This window comes from Macrobrachium nipponense, chromosome 12 (genome assembly GCF_015104395.2).
Source record: "Macrobrachium nipponense isolate FS-2020 chromosome 12, ASM1510439v2, whole genome shotgun sequence".
Classification (NCBI taxonomy): domain Eukaryota; kingdom Metazoa; phylum Arthropoda; class Malacostraca; order Decapoda; family Palaemonidae; genus Macrobrachium; species Macrobrachium nipponense.
The window spans coordinates 58,273,676-58,294,680 of record NC_087205.1 but is presented as its reverse complement, the minus strand read 5'-3'; the positions used below and the strand labels follow the sequence as shown (position 1 = coordinate 58,294,680).

General features: G+C 37.7%; 1 protein-coding gene across 1 annotated transcript in view; it reads left to right on the top strand.

Annotated features, from left to right (window-relative positions):
- The first annotated feature begins 2,542 nt into the window (after nucleotides 1–2,542).
- The window catches only part of LOC135224546 (uncharacterized), a 387,606-nt gene continuing 369,143 nt past the window's right edge, over nucleotides 2,543–21,005 (top strand). Inside the window, exons 1-2 of the mRNA XM_064263643.1 lie at nucleotides 2,543–2,719; nucleotides 16,494–16,648. Of these exons, the coding sequence (XP_064119713.1) occupies nucleotides 2,555–2,719; nucleotides 16,494–16,648 (320 nt within the window). The 5' untranslated portion in view covers nucleotides 2,543–2,554. The remainder of the gene's footprint in view (nucleotides 2,720–16,493; nucleotides 16,649–21,005) is intronic.

The following is a 21,005-nucleotide window of genomic DNA, read 5'->3' as shown; positions in this document are numbered from 1 at the left end:
AAAAACTATTGTAATCCTCTGGTGACACTACATTCTTGAAGTTTTATGTACAACCTGGAGTGATTTTGCAAAATCTTGAGGGCTACAAGAACAGCTGATTACTATTTACATATCATATAGACTAATTAAAGTAAATGTATCTTTAAATAGGCTTATATATTAGTATCAACAAAACAGTTCCTGCCATGAGTCAGAGGCCGTTTAATGAAACGAACACTTCTCTGTCCTATCTGTTCAGAAAATAAACGTTACGTCAATCCCCGAGACCATTGTTGCCAAAGCGTCTCTCTCTCTCTCTCTCTCGCTCTCTCTCTCTCTCTCTCTCTCTCTCTCTCTCTCTCTCTCTCTCTGATCAAATTACATTGGAAACTTGACATACGATTGCCCTAATATACGAATGTTTTGAGATACGATTTTGCGATGAGTGTTAGTTGTATAGGCGACCGATAAATGGCGTTCAGTCTGTTTGTTTGTTGGTGCTGCATGTTAACACGTCGTTGTTTAGTTCGTTGTATTTGCGCCTATTTTTCGTGTTATTTTGTCTATTTTATTATTAACCATGGTCTCAAAGCTAAAGACAAAGCAGGTGATAAGAAAAAACCCAAACCCAAGAAATGATTTCGATGGAAGCAAAACATGAATTATAGCAAAGCATGAACGTGGCGTTCGTATCGTCGATTTGGCAAACGAGGTATGGTCGAAATCCTTCTACAATATCCACGATTATCAAGCAGAAGAAGCTATAAAAAACCCCCGAAACCATTGTTGCCAAAGAGTCCTCTCTCTCTCTCTCTCTCTCCTGCTCTCTCTCCTCGTCTCTCTTCTCTCTCTCTCTCTCTCTCTCTCTCTCCTCTCTCTCTCTCTCTCTGATCAAATTACGTACTGGATAATGTCTCTCTTTGGATACTTCGATTTTGCCAAATATTGAGGGCTACAAGAACAGTTGATTACTATTTACGTATCATATAGACTAATTAAAGTAGAAACGTATCTTTAAATAGGCTTATTATTTATTAGTATCAACAACAAAACATTTACTGGCATGAGTCAGAGGCCGTTTAAAACGACAAACGAAAACACTTCCTGTCCTTAACTCGGAGCGTCGGAAGACGCCTCCGTCTCTCTCTCTCTCTCTCTCTCTCTCTCTCTCTCTCTCTCTCTCTCTCTCTCTCTCTCTCTCTCTCTCTCTGATCAAATTACTGGATAATGTCTCTCTTTGGATACTTGGAAAATGCGTTGTAATCTAACCAGAAACTTCGTTTTGTTATTATTACTGGAAACAAGCAATGATTTTTTCATTATTTGCGCTTTTGGACTGTTGTATTATGTAAACTGGTGTATTCATTCGCTCGGAAACTAGTTCCGCATATGAGGCGTCACTAAAAACATAGAAAATACACATAAAAAGTGTCGAAAATCATCATAATCTCAAAATTTTTGTTGTAATCTAACCAGAAACTTATTTTTATTAATGTACTGTGCTAAACTATAAAGGATTTTTATCATAGTATGCGTTTTTTTAAAAGCGTCGTTAACCTCGGAGCGTCGGAAGCGTCAGCGTCGTAACTCGGAACAAGCGTCGTAACCAGGACGGATTTTTCCATTGAATATTTAAGAAAAAAGCGTCGTAACCCTCGGAACGTCGTAAGCCGGAACCGTCGTAACCCGGGGACCGCCTGTAACTACAGCAAGATCTTAATCAGTGTGTATGTACTACGTCAACATCGCTGTCATTCAGTGTCACTGATTTGTTGTGTACTGTACATGTATACCATAAGACATTATTTTTTAAATGTGAAAGATTTTAAATGACTTTTTACATTAAAGTATTTTTTATATTTTGACATTGATCTTTGTGTGAGTTTCAATTTTAATAGTTTTTAGGTGATTTGGTCATTCCTATGGATTAGATATATTTTTTGCTGGCTAACTTAAAAGTTGCATAAACTGACAATAATAGAATTTTATTTGTTCCAGTTTTTATTAACAAAAACTACTGTAATGTTGAAAGTGACATAAATCAAGATGGCGTAGTGAGTTATTACTTTTATTATATGTAATTGTGTGTAACACAATTCATTGAAAGGGTTGTAAACCAAGTGCTAATTAGCTACTGTAAGTAGTAAACCTGTGACCAAATGATAGGCAAGACAAACTAGGTGGAGGGCAGCCTCCCTTCCCTTCCCCACCTATGGTCTAAGGTGCCTCATTATATGACTGGATTTTTCACTCCTCATTGCTATATGTAGTGTTATTTTGCAGATTTGTTTTCCTATCAATATTTATACTTTGCATACCAAATTGAAATGATTAGTTCAGTTTAATAAAAATGATTATAGAGTCATAGCACTACTTGTCAGTGGAAAAAGATTATAGAATCATAGCACTACTTGTCAGTGGAAAAATGATTATAGAGTCATAGCTCTACTTGTCAGTGGTACTTTTTTGCTGGAAATCTTTTATAAGAGTTTTAAAAGGTGTTGGAATGTCTCTAATGATTCTTTAACTTTTGAATCTCTTTTGCAGCCTGTGATCGAATGGAACAGTGGGCCACATGATGGGTGGTACCACTCCACTTGTCCCACTCATAAGCAACAGAGTTCCCCAGTCTTTCGTGAATGATGGCAGTGAACCAAGAAATATTTCATATTTTAACCATATGAAAGTGCTAAGCATTGCATGTGGGAAAAATCACATGTTGGCAATAACTGATAACGGGGTAAGCTATTTTGAACGTGTATTTGTTTTGGTGCTAAAAACCCATTAAACCTTCGGTCTTAACAATAGTATAATTTTGTAGTGCTTAGCTGGATCCGGTTAAATTGCAGATGACAAAAGCAAGGAATCTTGTGAGATCTGGTAATTTATGCGTATATTGGGTGAAAAATTGGTCAAGGACCACGCACCCACGCTACTGCGTTTAGTCTTTTTCCGAACCGCCTGAGTGAGAGTCGCAGTTGCCCTCTCTCGGCCTTTTATCTGGTTCAGTACCCATTTTCGCTTGTGATTCTGTGTGTGTGTGTGTGTGTGTGCTTGTATTATTTGGCTTCTTCTGCTCCTTCTTGCCTCCTAACCCAATGTATGTGCCCGGGAACTCAAGGTTTCCCATGTTTCTCGTTTCCTGGCTTCTTCAGTGACAGACCCACTCCTCTTGCAGTAGGTGTTGTTCCTAATGTTTGTACCATATGAATCCCTGCCCGGAATGTCGTGCATGGCCTAGAGAGCAGTGGAAGTTATTTTATAGCAAGAAGTTGTATCGTAGAGTTTCTACCCTTCGTCTCCTGCCGCAGTCACACCCCATACTAGTGTAGTGCCTTTGTCTCCTTCCTTTTCTTCCATCGATTTGTCGTTGCAAGTATTGGGAGCCCCTCAGGCTGATTTATTATATAATGTTGCCCCCTCTTCCCCGGGAGTTAATTTACTTCCCGAGAGGGAGGAGGCTTTTTCATTAGTTTCTTTTGTTTCAGAGTTGGAGGCATCCAAAATGGCGGCACACTGGGGGTCTCTTGGGCTATGGAGTTCACCCTCCTTGGAGGATTTGCTGACGCACTTCATGGATGCTTGCCTCCCCCTCTCAAGCTACCCAAGCTCTCTCCCCCTACCTCCTGGCCTCGTCTTCATTGGTAGCCAGGGTCAGCCATATGGTATTGCTCTGCCAGTGATGCTTGACGCTTCATGGTTGGAGGCTATCAAGTATCTCCTCCGAGCGAGAGGCTTTTCTCAGAGGACAACAGGGCATATGTCTAGCAGTTTCAGAAGGTTGACCTCTGCAGTTTACCAAGGCAAATGGGCAATTTACTGTGATTGGTGTAATTAATGGGGTTTTTCTCCACTCGGAACCTCTATTCAGCACATAGCAGACTTTTTGACCTTCCTCAGATGAGAAAGGGTTGTCTGTTTCCGCTATTAGAGGGGACAGGGCAGCCCTGAGTTTAGTGTTTACGTCTTAGAGGTATCGACATCTCCTCATCTTGGGAACTTTCCTTGCTTCTTAAAGGGCCCCCCCCCCCCCCCCCCCCCCCCCCCCCCCCCCCCCCCCCCCCCCCCCCCCCCCCCCCTTTTGAGCAGTTCTGTTCTCCTAGAGAGCTCAAGCCCCCTACGTGGGATGTTCCTTGGTCTTGAGAAGTTTCGCTAAAGCTCCATGTTAGGCTTTGCGTCGTTCATCAGACAGGAACTTGACACTCAAAACAGTTTCCTCCTGGCCTTGGCATCTTCGAAGAGAATGGAGCTGCACGGTCTGAGCTATGATGTGAAGCACATCAGGGGTTGGGGGTCTGTGTCCTTCAAAATTTGTCCCAGAATTCGTTGCTAAGACCCAGAATCACCTCCTTTTCCATTCCATCACTGGATGACTTTGTGGGCGGTGATTCTCAAGAGCTTTGCTAGGTCCTGTCAGGACTCTGCATTGTTATCTTAAAAGGGCATGGCACTTAAGGCCAGGTTGTCGTAGGCTTTTTGTTAGCATGGGGAGTATGAAGAAAGAGGTGTCCAAGAATATAATCTCTTTGGATACGAGAGAGAGAGAGAGAGAGAGAGAGAGAGAGAGAGAGAGAGAGAGAGAGAGAGAGAGAGATTACTTACAGAAGTGCAGTTCACATGTGATGCAAGGGACCAAGAGAGGGTAAACTGACTGACATTCATGTTTTCGGTTGTTTTGGTGCACTTCACATGTATTGCAAAAGGTGATTAAACAGACAGGTGTTCATTCAATTGCTCACTGAAATCCAAACTTACAAGATAGTGTGAACAGGAGAACATAAACAAAATATAAATTATGTGATTTTCACTAAAATGATAATGATAGCACATGTACTGTATACTGTCTTAAATAGAACAGTGGGCCACTGCTATATCTGGGTTAAGTATTCACAGCCTCTGTTATTTGTGAATCTTTCTGTGGAATGTATTTTTCAATAAATTGCAGAAAATTTGGTGTTGTGGGTTTTTCGTAGAGCAGTATTCATTAATTACTGTATATGCAGGTTATTTATGTGATTACATTAACAAAAATTACTATTTTAAATAAAATATATGAATGAAACAGCAAAATGCCAATAAAATGTATTTTTTTCATTGATATTAACTCAGAGAGCGACAGAGAAAGACTTATGTGATCCTGTGGAATGACACAAGATTGTAAGCTTTGTGCTGGTAGTATACTGGTTTTCCTCTCTCCTTTTAGGAACCTTTTCATAGGATGGACCTCCGTATATTGAACCCTTCTGGTGGCTACAGCTCTCTATACCAGTTTTTGCACCTTGGTAGAGCTATGCGGGTCAGAAATGATGCATACTATTGAAATGTTAAAGTGATACTGAAATTATATTAAAATATTAAATGATATTGATGTGTTTTAGGATGATAGTTTAAGGTATATTTGCTGTTTGGACTATTGAAAAGGGAAGTTATAAGTCTTGTTAAGGGGGGGTTCTAATATGTTGTGGATTTTTGGTATTCAAGGGTGGTTAAGGTACCTAACCTCCAAGAATATGGGGGGTTGACTGTATAGTGAAAATGTTAAATTTACGTTTGTTCTGATACGGTATACAAACCCTTGGTCCTTTACAATAGGAAGGTACTTAGCGGCAGCTGAACCGGTCGTAAGCTTTTCGAACAAGGGGTTCGGTAGTTAACTACTTGTCCGATAGTTAGCGGCACGCTCGACTGCGAGGCGAGGAGCCAGTTTGCTTTCGGCCGCGCTCGTGGATGGACGTGCTGCCGAAATATCCTAATTGATGCATTAGGAAAAAGAAATGCCAAAAGCATGCAAACTGTGTAGGTTTGGTATAGCATAGTCAATCCACAAAACCTAATCAGAAAATGTGCTGCATGCAACATTCCGACCCATCCACAGTGTGCTGAGGTAATACAAGATTTGAGAAAAGATACAAGAATTTTTGTTCAACATGTCTATCATGGATAGACAATGTTATTAAATCAAGATTGAATGTACAAATAGTTGAGGATGAAGAAGAAGAGGAAGAGGAAGAAGAAGAAGAAAAAGAAGAAGAGGAAAACGGAAGAGAAGTAAACAAAAATGAAATGACAGAAAAAATAAGGAAAACAAAGAACAAGATAAAAGTATGGATGCAGAGATACTCATTGATACTACATATGAGGCAATAAACGCAGCATACCTACGAAGAAATAAATTACGATATGACAACAGAAAGCAAATCCCGAAGAGGCTCTACCCAGATCTATACAATGACGGGAAAGAGGAAAAAAATAGAAACCAAAGAAACACAAAATCTGCAACCTTTTGAAAAGAGGGAATTGCAGATTTGGAGAAAGATGTTACTACAAACATCCTAAGATATGTCAAAACTATGAAATATATGGTAAATGTGCATACTTAGATGGATATGGGGATGATTGCAGAGATCTGCATCCAAAAATATGTAAAAACCTAAAAGAAGGAAAGGATGTAAGTTCGACAAAAAATGCAAATATATGCACCCTGTAGCCATGAATCATAATCAAATAAATAACCAACCAAGTAATAAAATCCAAAATAAGAAAGAAACAAATAAAGAGAGAAATCAAGAATATCAGGTAAAAGAGAAAAGCAAACCACCAATGAGATATGCAGAGGTGTCAGCAAAAAATTTCAAAGCATCAGCTCCGAAATTCTACTCAAGAGATAATAACTGTATTTATTATGCAAGAGGATATTGCAGAAACGGAGAAAATTTGCAGATTCAGACACAAAATTAATAATTATGATGAAGGAAGATCAAATATTATGGAAAAGTTGGATTTTTTAATGTCAGAATTTCTGGAAATGAAAAAAAGAACAACATACCAAACAAAGGAAAGAGACATGGGAAAATCCTTATTACTACAGTATTAAATGAAGGAGAAAACACGCAAACCATCATAGTGATGAATGCGCAGGGTTTAGTTACGAGTAACTCAAAAAGAAAAATAGAGTACTTAGAAGAACTAACCCAAAATGAAAGAAAATAGATATAATGAATATAAGTGAAACCTGGTATTCCCAAGAGACTGGGAATGATGATCAAATAAAAGGGTTCCAAACTTATAGATCAGATAGAAAAAATAGGAATCAAGGGGGAACCGCAATATATGGGAAAGACAAAAAACAAGGAAAAATATATGAGAAATATAGTAACTCAGAATGTGAACTAATAGCGGTAGAATTTGAATCTGAAAAATTGATGACATAGTAATATATAGACCCCCTAATACTAAAGAGTTTGACTTAATAATTGAGAAAATTGATGATATATGTAGAAATCACAAGGACTGGACTATTCTCCTATCTGGTGACTTCAACTTTCCTTTCGTAGAATGGAAAGAACGAATAGGAGATTGTGGTTGTACTTGTACATATAAAAAAGAGAGTAATAGTAGTGCAGAAGATAAGAGGCAATTTGAAAAGCTATTAGATATGCTACTAGATACAACATTCAACAAATAAATCACCTGCCAACAAGAAAGGAAAATACTTTAGACCTAGTATTTGTGAACGAGATGAATTATGTTAAAGAAATAATAGTTTATAATGCGAGTATTTCAGACCATAATGTCATAGAATTAACAGTTCATTCCAAAGCAAGTGAAAATAGAGATAAGCAAGAAATGAAAAAGTGGGAAGGATATGGAAAATACAACTTCTACAGTAAAATATAAAATGGTCAGAAATTAATGAAGAATTAAACAAAGATTGGGATAACATTTTCGTAAGTGATGACATAAGGGTAAATACGGAGATATTATATAAAATATTGGAGAAAATAGTGGAAAAATATATACCGAAGAAGAAAAGTAAACATCATTCGTGCATACCAAGAGACAGAAGGATCTTGTTCCAGAAAATCAGAAAGTGGAAAAAAGGTCTTGCAAAAGAAAAAAATGCATGGAAAGTTATAGACTAAAAGTAAGATAGAAAATGCAGAACAAAAGATTATACAATCAAAAGAAAATGAAAAACGGGACTTGGAAGAAAAAACCCTATTAAATATCAAGCAAAACCCCAACTATTATACTCATATGCGAAGAAGATGAATAAAAGAAGAATAGAAATAGGCCCTCTGAGAATTGAAGGGAGATTAACGAATGAAAAAAAGGAAATTTGCAACATACTGGCAGAACGATATAAGAGAGAATTCACATCTAGAATAGATAATGAAGATAATGATATAGAAGTAAGGGATGAAAATAGTGAATATTTAGCTGACATAGATATTAATGAAGCTGATATTGATGCAGGCTATTAATGAAATTAAAAATGGAGCTGCTGCAGGGCCTGATGGAATTCCTGCTATTTTGTTAAAGAAAGTAGTTCATTCTATCGCAAAGCCACTTGCAATATTATTAAGACAAAGTGTAGATACAGGCAAGATATATGATGAGCACAAATTAGCATATATTACCCCTACTTTCAAAAGTGGATCAAGACTAGAGGCAAGTAATTATAGGCCTGTGAGTCTAACATCACATATTATGAAAGTGTATGAAAGGGTAATGAAGAAAAATATTATGAACATTTAATAAAAATAATTTGTTTAATAAAGGACAACATGGTTTTTTCGTACCCGGAAAAAGTACACAAACCCAACTGTTAGTCCACCGTGAGAACATATTCAAAAATATGAAAAGCGGAAATGAACAGATGTGGTTTATTTAGATTTGCAAAAGCTTTTGATAAAGTAGACCATAATATATTAGCGAAGAAAATTAGAAAACACAATATCGTGGATAAAGTAGGAAAATGGTTAAAAGAATTTTTACACAACAGAAAACAGATAGTTATTGCAAACGACGAGAAATCGGATGAAGCCAAGGTAATATCCGGTGTGCCGCAAGGTACGGTGTTAGCTGCAATACTGTTTGTTATTATGATTGAAGACATAGACAATAATGTTAAGGATTCGGTAGTGAGTAGTTTTCTAGCAGATGACACAAGAATAAGTAGAGAAATTACTTGTGATGAAGATAGGAACGCTCTACAAAGAGACCTTAACAAAGTATATGATTGGGCAGAGGTAAATAGGATGGTATTTAACTCTGATAAATTTGAATCAATAAATTATGGAGACAGAGAAAGAAAGCTATATGCATATAAGGGACCTAATAATGAGACCATCACAAATAAGGAAGCAGTTAAAGACCTTGGTGTGATGATGAATAGGAACATGTTATGCAATGATCAAATAGCAACTCTGTTGGCAAAATGTAAAGCAAAAATGGGAATGTTGTTACGGCACTTCAAAACAAGAAAAGCTGAACACATGATTATGCTTTATAAAACGTATGTTCGTAGTCCACTTGAATATTGCAATATGATATGGTACCCACACTATCAAAAGGATATTGCACAAATAGAGAGTGTACAAAGGTCCTTTACAGCTAGAATAGAAGAAGTTAAGGACCTAGACTACTGGGAAAGACTACAATTCTTAAAATTATATAGTCTAGAAAGGAGAAGAGAACGCTACATGATAATTCAGGCATGGAAACAGATAGAAGGAATAGCAGAAAATATCATGGAACTAAAAAATATCAGAAAGAGCAAGCAGAGGTAGATTAATAGTGCCCAAAACTATACCAGGAAAAATAAGGAAAGCACACAGGACATTAATCCACTACGCACCCAGCATCGATAATGCAGCGTCTATTCAATGCGTTGCCAGCTCATCTGAGGAATATATCAGGAGTGAGCGTAGATGTGTTAAGAATAAGCTCGACAAATATCTAAACTGCATCCCAGACCATCCAAGATTGGAAGATGCAAAATATACCGGAAGATGTACTAGCAACTCTCTGGTAGACATTAGAGGTGCCTCACACTGAGGGACCTGGGGCAACCCGAACAAGATGTAAGGTCTGTAAGGTCTGTAAGGTCTCTCTGCCCGCTTTGTCGTATCCTTTGTTTTCTTCACTGCGTGAAGACTTTCTCACTTTTTCTTTTACTTGTGTGTGTGTTGCAAGTACAAAAGTAAGTGCGTGTTTGTTTTGGTTTTCATTTTTATTATGGAAATTACGCAACAAGAGCCGGAGAAGCCCCCCCACCCCCCCATCAACTGTAGACTATGCCTGGTTATTGGGGGGCCGTAAGTGTGGGGCTTTCCGCTCTTCTGTGGAGGTAGATCCTCATGATTTTTGTGCTCGGTGTCGAGGGCGTGAATGCTCTCGCCCCGAGACTTGTGATACATGTATCTTTTGGTCGGAGGTGCAGTGGGAGCGCTACGGAGGGAGGAAGAAGCCGCGGAAGCCGGCTAAGGAGTCGTCAGAGGACTCCCCGGCTACGCCCTTGGTCACCGATTTGTCTTCCTCCTTTCTCCCTCCGGCTCAGCTCCCGCGTATGGATCCTTCCCCTTTGGGGGAGGTTTCTCGCTCCCTCTCCTCCCTCGATCATTCGAGTGTAGAGGAGGGGGCAAGATACCCCGACATCCAGTTGTACTCGGGGTCCTCCGTTCGCGCGGGCTGTGAACTATCTCCCCCTCCTCCTCCTCCCCCCCCCCCCCCCCCCCCCCCCCCCAGGCGAGGGGGACACCCCACTAATCTACCTAACTTTTCCTCCCTCAGACTTGCTGACCACGGGTGACGATCTCGGTAGGGCCTGGTACTCGCTGGGGCTGCAAGGGACACCGACGGTACAGGGGCTGCTTAGTCATTGGGCGAGAGGGGCTACACCCGTTACGCACGGGCCTGCCACCACGACGGTATCCACGCCGGGCTACGCTGCTCTGCCTCACCTGGTGTATACGCAGCACGTAGCCACAGTGACCCCGACAGCCGCTGTGCAGGCTCCGCTGCCGGAGATTTCCTTTCCCATTGCTATGCCGCCTCCTGGTTTTCCCACTCCTGCTGCAGCCCCGGACTTCCAGTGTCCCAAGAGCTCACCGCTAGACCTACCTCCTGTGCAGAGGATGCTGCCGGTTCCTGCCCCGCCTCCTGTTTCTGATTTCGTTGCCGCTCCAGCCTTGGTACCAGTTCCTGCCACCGTCGTTTCTGCTTGTGGTGTTGCTGCTCCCACCCCAGGTCCTTCAAGACAGGTGCAGTCGGACCCTGTTGCTTCGGCAACTGCCCCGGCTCCATCCTGGATGGAAGACCTGACAGTGGTGCTGAAGAAGCTGACGAAGAGGAAGAGGAAGAGGAGGAAGGTGTCGTCTTCGTCTTCTTCGTTGTCGTCGCCTGCCGCCACTTCCCCTTCAACTTCTAAGGCCCCCAAGCCGAAGAAGAAGAAGGTTGCCTCCTCCCCCCCTAAGAAGTCTCGGCACCCGTCCTGCTCCGGTGGGACGGTTGGGACTTCCTTCAGTCCTCCTGTTCCTTCAGGAACGGGGCCTGTCTCTTCTTCCACAATGGAGAAGAAGATGGGGACCGGAGGAGTGTCGGCTAGCACCGGCACTTCCTCACCTGGCGCCAGAGGTTCTGCCTCGACGCCAGGTACCGTCTCGGCCTCTCGTTCGCGAGAGTCACCGAGTGTTCGCTCACCTGCTGGTGACCAGACAGCGAAGACCCAGGCATCCGAGTTCTCTCAGCGCCAGGATCCAGGCATGGGACGGAAGACTGGAGGGAGTCGCTCAGGCGACTCTCACCAGACCAGCGATCGCTCTCGTGGCGACGTGTTGGTACCCCGGGTTGACGCGATGGTCCCAGACCGCTCGTGGCCTGAGGCAAGGAAGCGGTCTCCTCGGTGGCCTGAGCTATATGATATGAAGCACACCAGGGGTTGGAGGTCAGTGTCCTTGAATTTGTGCCAGATCCATTTCATCTCTGGATGACTTTGTGGGGGGTGATTCTCAAAAGCTCTTGTTATGTCCTGTCAGGGCTCTGCGTTGGTCTTAAGAGTATACAAAATCTTAGGCCAGGTTGTTGTAGACTTTTTGTTATCATGGGGTGTTCAAAGAAAGAGTTCTCCAAGAATACAATCTCTTTGATTACATGAAGCTTTCAGACAGGTGTATTTGACTCTTGATAATTCTGCCGCCACGTCTGTGCAGGCTAGAGCACATGACATCAGGGGTATTAGTCCCTCTCTGGCTTTCAAGAAGAATTTGGCTGTGCATAGAGTGCTGAGCACTGGTACTTGGTTATGCCAGTCCACGTTCACCTCTTTCTATCTTAAGGATGTTGCCCACAGATCTATGGACACTTTTTCCTTAGGTCCTGTGGTGGCTGCCCAACAGATTGTGTAACTCATCATTGCCCTTAACCCTTAAACGCCTATGGTACGTCAACGCCAAATAGTTTTTTAAAATTCGCGGAAAAATAGTTATAGGCCTACTAGGCGAAAACTTTTGAATCACATGCCTTGAGGGATGCTGGGAGCTCATGGATCAAGCTGTTGTTTTGTTTACAAGTGTTACCCAGGTGCACAAGCGCATATTTCTTTCTTCTCGCACTAAAAAGCATCAGCGACACATCTAAGAAATTATTTTGTCACTTTGACATAATTTTTGCACAATTTTATATTAGAGTTTTATATATGAATATGTGGGCAATTTCATGTAGAATACAACAAAAAACAACCAATGGTTGTAGCTTTTATCAGTTTTGAAATATTTTCATATAAATAATAAGTGCCAAAATTTCAACTTTGACTCGACCGAAATGGTTGAAAAATGCAATTGTAAGCTAAAACTCTTATATTCTAGTAATATTCAATCATTTACCTTCATTTAACAACAAATTGGAGGTCTCTAGCACAATATTTTGATTTATGGTGAATTTATGAAAGAAACTTTTTTCCTTACGTCCGCGCGGTAACTCTTCCGAAAAAATCAGAAATATTTTCGTCTGACTGTCGTAATGTTTGCACCATTTTATATTAGCCGTTACATAAATAAAGTTTTATATATGAAAATGTGTGCAATTTCATTTAGATTACAACTGAAAACAACCCATGGTTGTAGCTTTTTTATCAGTTTTTTGAAATATTTTCATAAATAAATAACAATAAGTACCAAAATATCAACCTTCGGTCAACTTTTACTCGACCGAAATGGTCGAAAAATGCAATTGTAAGCTAAAACTCTTACATTCTAGTAATATTCAATCATTTACCTATGCATTCTAGTAATATTCAATCATTTACCTATGCATTCTAGTAATATTCAATCATTTACCTATATTTTGCTTCAAATTGGAAGTCTCTGGCACAATATTTCGATTTATGGTGAATTTAAGAAAAAACTTTCCTTACGTCCGCGCGGTAACTCTTCCGAAAAAATCAGAAAATTTTTTGTCCGATTGTCATAATGTTTGCACCGTTTAATATTAGCCATTACATAATTTTTATATAAGAAAATGTGCACAATTTCATGTAGAATACAACAAAAAGCAACCCATGGTTGTAGCTTTTATCAGTTTTGAAACATTTTTATATAAATAATGATAAGTGCTGAAATTTCAAACTTCGGTCAACTTTGGCGCAACCGAAATGGTCAAAAACAGCAATTGTAAGCTAAAACTCTTACATTCTTGTAATATTCAATCATTTACCTCCATTTTGCAACAAATTGGAAGTCTCTAGCACAATATTTTGATTTCTGGTGAATTAAAAAAAAACTTTTTCCTACGTCTGCACGGTAACTGCCAAAAAATCAGAAATTTTTTCGTCCGATTGTCGTAATGTTTGCACCGTTTTATATTAGCCATTACTCAAGGTTTTACATATGAAGAAAATGTGCGCAATTTCATATAGAATACAACAAAAACAACCCATGGTTGTAGCTTTTATCAGTTTTGAAATTATTTTCATATAAATAACGATAAGTGCCAAATATCAACCTTATCGGTCAACTTTTTACTCGACTGAAATGGTCAAAAAACGCAATTGTAAGCTAAAAAACCTTACATTCTAGTATATTCAATCATTTACCCTTATTTTTCAACAAATTAGAAGTCTCTAGCACAATATTTCGATTTATGGTGAGTTTAAGAAAAAAACTTTTTGCTTATGTCCACGTGGTAACTCTTCCGAAAAAATCAAAAATTTTTTTGTCCGATTGTCGTAATGATTGCACCGTTTTATATTAGCTGTTCCATAAAGTTTTTATATATGAAAATGTGCACAATTGAATGTAGAATACAACTAAAAACAACCTATGGTTGTAGCTTTTATCAGTTTTGAAATATTTTCATATAAATAACGATAAATAGAAAAAAATTCAACCTTTGGTCAACTTTAACTCGACCGAAATGGTCGAAAACTGCAATTGTAAGCTACAACACTTACAGTCTAGTAATATTCAATCAATTAACTTCATTTTGCAACAAACAGGAAGTCTCTAGCACAATATTTCAATTTATGGTGAATTTTTGAAAACTACTTTTTGTTACTTCCGCGCATTACAAATTCATGCATCATATTGTGATAATATTTTTGAGTTGATTTGATCGTTTTACAATTTTTTATATACCAAAATCATCGCAATTTAGTGTATAATACAACGACAAAATAATTAACTCATTAGCTTTAACCATTTTGCTCACAGTGCGATTTGTATACAATTATATATGAAAGTTTTTTCACACTATTATATATTCCAATATTTATATATGATAATGATATTTTTTTAAATTTCTGATGTTTGCATACTAAACTTCAGGCAGTGACAAAAAAGGAGCTGAAAATGAACTCTTAATCTTGAAAATTAGGCGTGCTGTGATTTAAAAAAAAAAAAAAACTTTTCCGCTTCGGCACTCACTCGCGAACGCCGCCGGCATACGGGAGACACTTTCGGAAATACCAGCTCGGCGTTTAAGGGTTAACCGGGCACGTTTCTATCTTACCTAGGATGATTGTGTGGAAGAGAGAATGAGTGAGTTGGCTGGTCTCTCTCTTTCTCTTGTTCCTTTCCTTCTTCCTACAGGCGTGTTGAGGAATAGACACGTTATTTGCTGGACTGGTCTGATACAGGTGAGTTAGGTAGTCATACTGATAGTTTGGTGTCTTTGTGTTTAATAGTCAAACCCTCTATTCAGTAGCATATATTCCACTTTCTAGCAAGGGGGAATGAGGAGTAATGAACCCTGATGCACTGGTTTGTTATTGAACAGTCAGAGTATTCTTTAGTTCCCTACTGCATTGAATCTTCCCATATATCATTGTAGGTAACCCAGTGGCTGAGTTGTTGGATATCAGTTTATCTAGCTTCTCACGGGCATCAGTCTTTCTCCTTTAGATATTTCTTTCGGAGAAGGATTGGTAGGTAGGCCACAGCCAGTTTAGGATGTCTGCACTTCCCACCTGGTATAACTATTCTATTGTCTATTGTTAAGACCGAAGGTTTGTTCGTGTATGAACAAATGAAAAATTTTCTAATACAATTTATATTTTTCATAGCTACAAACCTGAGGTCTTAACAGTTTACTGCCCACCTCTAGCCGCCCCTCTGTCTTCATATGACATCCTAAGTTGGGAAAGACCAAACGCGATAGCGTGGGTGCGTGGTCTTTCACCAGTTTTCACCCAATATATGCATTCATTTCCAGATCTCACAGATTCCTTGCTTTTTCATCTCTGATTATTTAACTGGATCAATCTAGGTGCTAGAAAATTATCCTATTGTTAAGACCTCTGGTTTGTAGCTATGAAAAATACAAATTATCTCAGAAATTACATTGATTTCATGAAATATTGTTAAGTAAACTTGCCTTAACAATTTTAATAGTAATCACACGAAATATAACAAAGTTCTGAAATAATGAGTTTTGTAATTACTTTGTATTAATGCGGTAGTGATTAATAATGTTGCAGTAGTAATTAAAGGTTTAATTTAAAAGAATTTGATCTTGACACATTTTATGCAGTAAGCCATATCAGACATTGACCGATTTACAAAATATCAAAACTTAGGCTAGTCTAGCTGAAGCGATGCATGGGCTAAGATGTCCACAACAAAGTGACTAATATTGTGTCAAACAGAATACTGTGCAGGTTTTGTTGTATACTATTGCAAAATTCATAAACACATGAGAAGGTATGGAAACAATTTTATAGTTTTGTTATACTTTTCATTAGAGTTTTTTGACTGAATCTGATTATTGGATGTCGACAAAACAATCCATATCTTAAGCCTTTCTGCATTTTTGTTTGCTATGTAATGTATTGAATTGTTTTAAGTGTATTCTGTTGTTTTGCATGTTTATATGGTCAGTAACATGTTTTTTATGTATGTAGATAATAATGTTGCACAGTTAGAGGCTATAGGCTTGTTTTATTTTATTACTCTAAATTTTTTTCAGATTTTATTTTTTGAATAAAATTTTACATTATATTATTTTTTTGTTATTTCTTTATAAATGATTTTTTAAACTTATTTTTCAGTTTCCACATTTAAAAGATATCCAGAAAAACCATCCGGTAATTAAACAATTAGTTTTGATTACCCCAAAAAGGTTCTGGATTATATACGTTTGACTGATTTTAGGCTGATTTTGACTTGGACAAGGCATCTTCAGAGAATTATTATAAGTATAATATAAATAAGGTATAATTTCATTATTGAATTTTTCAGGTTTATGGCTGGGGCAGTAATAAGTATGGGCAAGTAGGAGTTGGAGGTACTGGACGCTTTCCAAGACCTACCTTGGTATGTTCCCTTGATGGCAAAGGAATTATATCCATTGGTTGTGGACAGTTTCATTCCTTAGGTGTCAGTGAAGATGGCAAGTAAGTGTTTTTAAATAGATTTTCCATCTTTTAAATAAAATCAAGATTAAATTTCTCTCTCTCTCTCTCTCTCTCTCTCTCTCTTCTCTCTCTCTCGCTCTCTTCTCTCTCTCTCTCTCTCTCTCTCTCTTCTCTCTCTGTTTCAAAGCACAAGTAATTTGTTTATTTCCATTATTATTAAGGTAGTAGTAAAATTGACTTACTACTTGGTGGAGTAGTACTTGCTCCTGAGACAAGGAACTGTGAGTACAAATTTTCCTGGAAATCTAGTTTCTGTTGACCTACTCACCGAATTGGACTCAGCATATGTGGGTTGTAGCTGAGAGAGAGAGAGAGAGAGAGAGAGAGAGAGGATAAAGTTAGATACATTAGTACTAATCAATACTTCATCAAAATTTATACCATCATATCAGAATTGAAAATAGAAAGGTGTCAGAATAGTAATACTACTCTCTCTCTCTCTCTCTCTCTCTCTCTCTCTCTCTCTCTCTCTCTCTCTCTCTCTCTCTCTCTCTTGTAAGAGAGAAATCTACAGTATTCTTGTATAAGTAGAAACTGTACAATACCTATTTATTGTACTTTCAAATACTGTTACAAATTAGTGAAAACTTAGTTGGTTTCCAGGAGACAATAAGAAAGGTAAGAGTGAGTCATGTAGAAATAATGAAACTTCTATGTCACATAATATATCTTGTCATTTTTTTTTTTATTTTCATCCCTTCATGGTGTTTGCTAGATTTGTAGATCTGTAGGCTTGAGTTCTAAATTTCAGCTTCCTGAATATATTTATGAACTATTTATGGCTTGTTCATTTGATTAGCAGTTGCAGTAGTTCGAGCAGTGTATTGACATTTTTTGTTTGTTCACTCTTTTGATGAACAGTGTTTTCCTAAGATCAACACATTGTATATTATGACATAATTTTCAGCAAATAAAAGTTTTCAAAGGCTACATTAAGAATTATCCCATGTCAGTAGGCAGAGGACTAGTTAAGAGCAGGTAATTACCTTTAACCCTTACAATCCAGCATAATATAAGGTGACCTTTAGCCCTTACAATCCAGCATAATATAAGGTGACCTTTAACCCTTACAATCCAGCATAATATAAGGTGATGATGTATACTCCTATATTGAGGTAAAATGGACTATTGCTAATTCAAGAAATAATCATATGAATGGAAAAGAAATAGTGTGCACATGCACAAGGAACAAATTTTTTTTTTTTTAATTTTCTGTACTCGCCACAGTGAGGTGATTATAAAAGTTTCTACAGGCAATAAGCAGTGACAAAGCTGGCTGAAGTGCTTTGGCCCATGGCGACCTTCACCTACATGCTAACAAAAAACACCACACAAACAACGTATTCTAAATGTTTGCATTTGTATACAGCAAATCATCTAAGTTATTATTTTTATTCAAGGAAGATATATATATATATATATATATATATATATATATATATATATATCTATATATATATTTATATATACTATAATATATATATATATATATATATATATATATATACAGGCGGCCCGCGGTTAACGGCGCAATCACTCAACGGCGAATCGGTTTTAACGGCGGTTGTCAAAAATATTCATTAAAAAAATAAGGCATTTAAAGGTATCTTTACGGCACAAATTTCAGTTAACAGCGCCGCTAGTGCCGTTGTCTAACGAGTTCATACATATGTAGAAATGCCGTTCAGACCATAAAGGTTATGCAAATTATATTAACAAATTTTATGGAGAGTTATTACGTAGGTATTAGGGTAAATATATGCCTCTGACGCGTTCTATGCCGAAAATATCGAGTTACATAAGTGCAAATTTAGCTATGGATGTGTCGATTCATAAATGTTCATGCTTTTGTTTAAAATGTGTATGAAAATGTATTACGTGAAAGGCATTATTATTTCTGTACAGAAATATGATACAAAGGCCGCTTTTGAAACTGCCCTTCACGTTATCAAAATACGATGTTTTTTTTCATGTTCTTTCTTGTAAAGCCGCGCCTGCCGCTCTTCCGAAAATATCGACTTAAAAAAACTTAAAAAAAGTGCAAATAGCCATCGATGTGTCGATTTTATAAATGTTTATGCTTCTAAGTTTAAAATGTATATGAAAATGTACTACGAATAGGGTATTTTTATTTCTGTGCAGAAATATGATAAAAAGGCAGCTTTTGAAACTCCCCTTCAAGTTATCGACTACGATGTGTCGATTCATAAGTGTTCATGCTTTTGTTTAAAATGTGTATGAAAATGTATTACGTGATAGGCATTTTTTATTTCTGTACAGAAATAATGATACAAGGCAGCTTTTGAAATTGCCCTTCACGTTATCAAATACGATGTTTTTTCATGTTCTTTCTTGTAAGCCGCCGCCTGCCGCTCTTCCGAAAATGTCGATTTTAAAAAAAGTGCACAAATTAACCATCGATGTGTCGATTTTATAAATGTTTATGCTTTTATGTTAAAATGTGTATGAAAATGTACTACGAATAGGGTATTTTATTTCTGTGCAGAAATATGATAAAAAAGGCAGCTTTTGAAACTCCCCCTTCAACTTATCGACTACGATGTTTTTTTCAAGTTCGTTCTTGTATGCCGCCGTCTGCCGCTCTTCCGAAAATATCGAGTTAAAAAAAAAAAAAAAGTGCAAATTTAGCGATCGATGTGTCGATTTTTCAAATGTTTATGCTTTTATGTTTAAAATGTGTATGAAAACATATTGCGTAAAGGTATTTTTCATTTTTGTACAGAAATAAGATACAAATTAAGGCAGCCTTTGTAACTAGGCTCCACGTTGTAAGGGGATGGTTTTTTCATGTTCGTTCTTGTCCGCCAGTTCCGAAAAATGCATTGTGTTATTTTATTAATTACGCATCTTTTCCATAAATCCTTTAAAAAGTTATACATTATTTCACTGTATGTATTCTCATATTATTGTATTTTAAAATACTACTGCAAACTTAAGCCAGTATTCCGCGGAGCGGCCAATGTTGTGGTTTGAAATCAGCTGATGAATACGAAACTGTTTCACCATAACGCAATTCTGAGCGAATGCTCTTGCTTCTAGTTAGCATAAACGAATATCTATATACTTGACTTATATGAGACAAAGTTATTTTTCCATATACAGCGTGTTTTTAGGTGGAAATATTTATTGAATATGTCTCGTTGTGAATGTGAACTACTATTTTTTTTCGTTAACAGATTACGTTGGCGGCATGTTTATTGCGTAAAAAATTACGTGATTCCGTTCGCAATACGTAATCCTTTATATCATCGTAATACGAACTTTACGCTATTTATCTTATATCGGCGTGAAACCAACAGTAAAATGTGTTCTTTCAAGCACAGTAGTTTTGATTAAAATGATTTTATCCCAATTTTATCTACAGTTGTGTGTGATGGCAGACGTTTACTGCAGTTTTATCCTTGTTGCCGATGTACGATAATAGTCATTAGCAGCTTGAAGTTTTCTCAGCTTCAGTTATAACTAGGTTTAAATTTAACGGTATATTTCCCGATTGATCTTTAATCTATATTGATCTCTGATCTATAGCGAATAAAGTTATTACATTAAGATATCTCAGTTCTATTCTATACATAACGCCATTTAAAACAAATACGGTAATGTTGCACTGTAGTACGATGATCGAAATACAAGCCAAACAGATGTTATCCAGTTCGGTTGTACTTGGAAAAAAAAAAAAAAAAAAAAAAAGTAGTTTCTCGTTCGGTTGTTCATGGCTGTACACGTTCACGCAACGAGTATAACGTTAACACCATACTTTCATCATTCTCTTTTGCTGTTATTGAACTTATGTAACTAGAAGATGGATAAAGTTAGACCATTGTAAATTGATCTCTCATAAAATCGAACTATCGTAAGACTATGATCGTAACCTGAACACTACAGCTACCTGTACACTGTATAAACTTTATTATATCTTTACATACTTTAGACACCCACATGTAACTGTACAGTAATTTCTATAGTACTATACTGCATAAATATAATTTTACTTATTGCGCCGTTGTGGGATTACAGCTCCTTTGACTGGTCTAGAGTTTCGAAAGAAGGTGTGCGGCGGGCCGTAGGCTTTAAAATCGCTCAGCGTCGAAAATCGCTTGGCGTCGGTGGCCAGGAACGGAACCCCTGCCGCTAACCGAGGGCCGCCTGATATATATATATATGTATATATATATAGTATATATTAAAAAACACAAAAAAGTTTATGCATAGCAAACAAAAAGTGTCAGAAGCTATCCAGCATACACTAAAAAATCTCTCTTTCTCTTTCTAAAGTAATATATGTACATAGGTATAATTATATAAGTGAAATTTA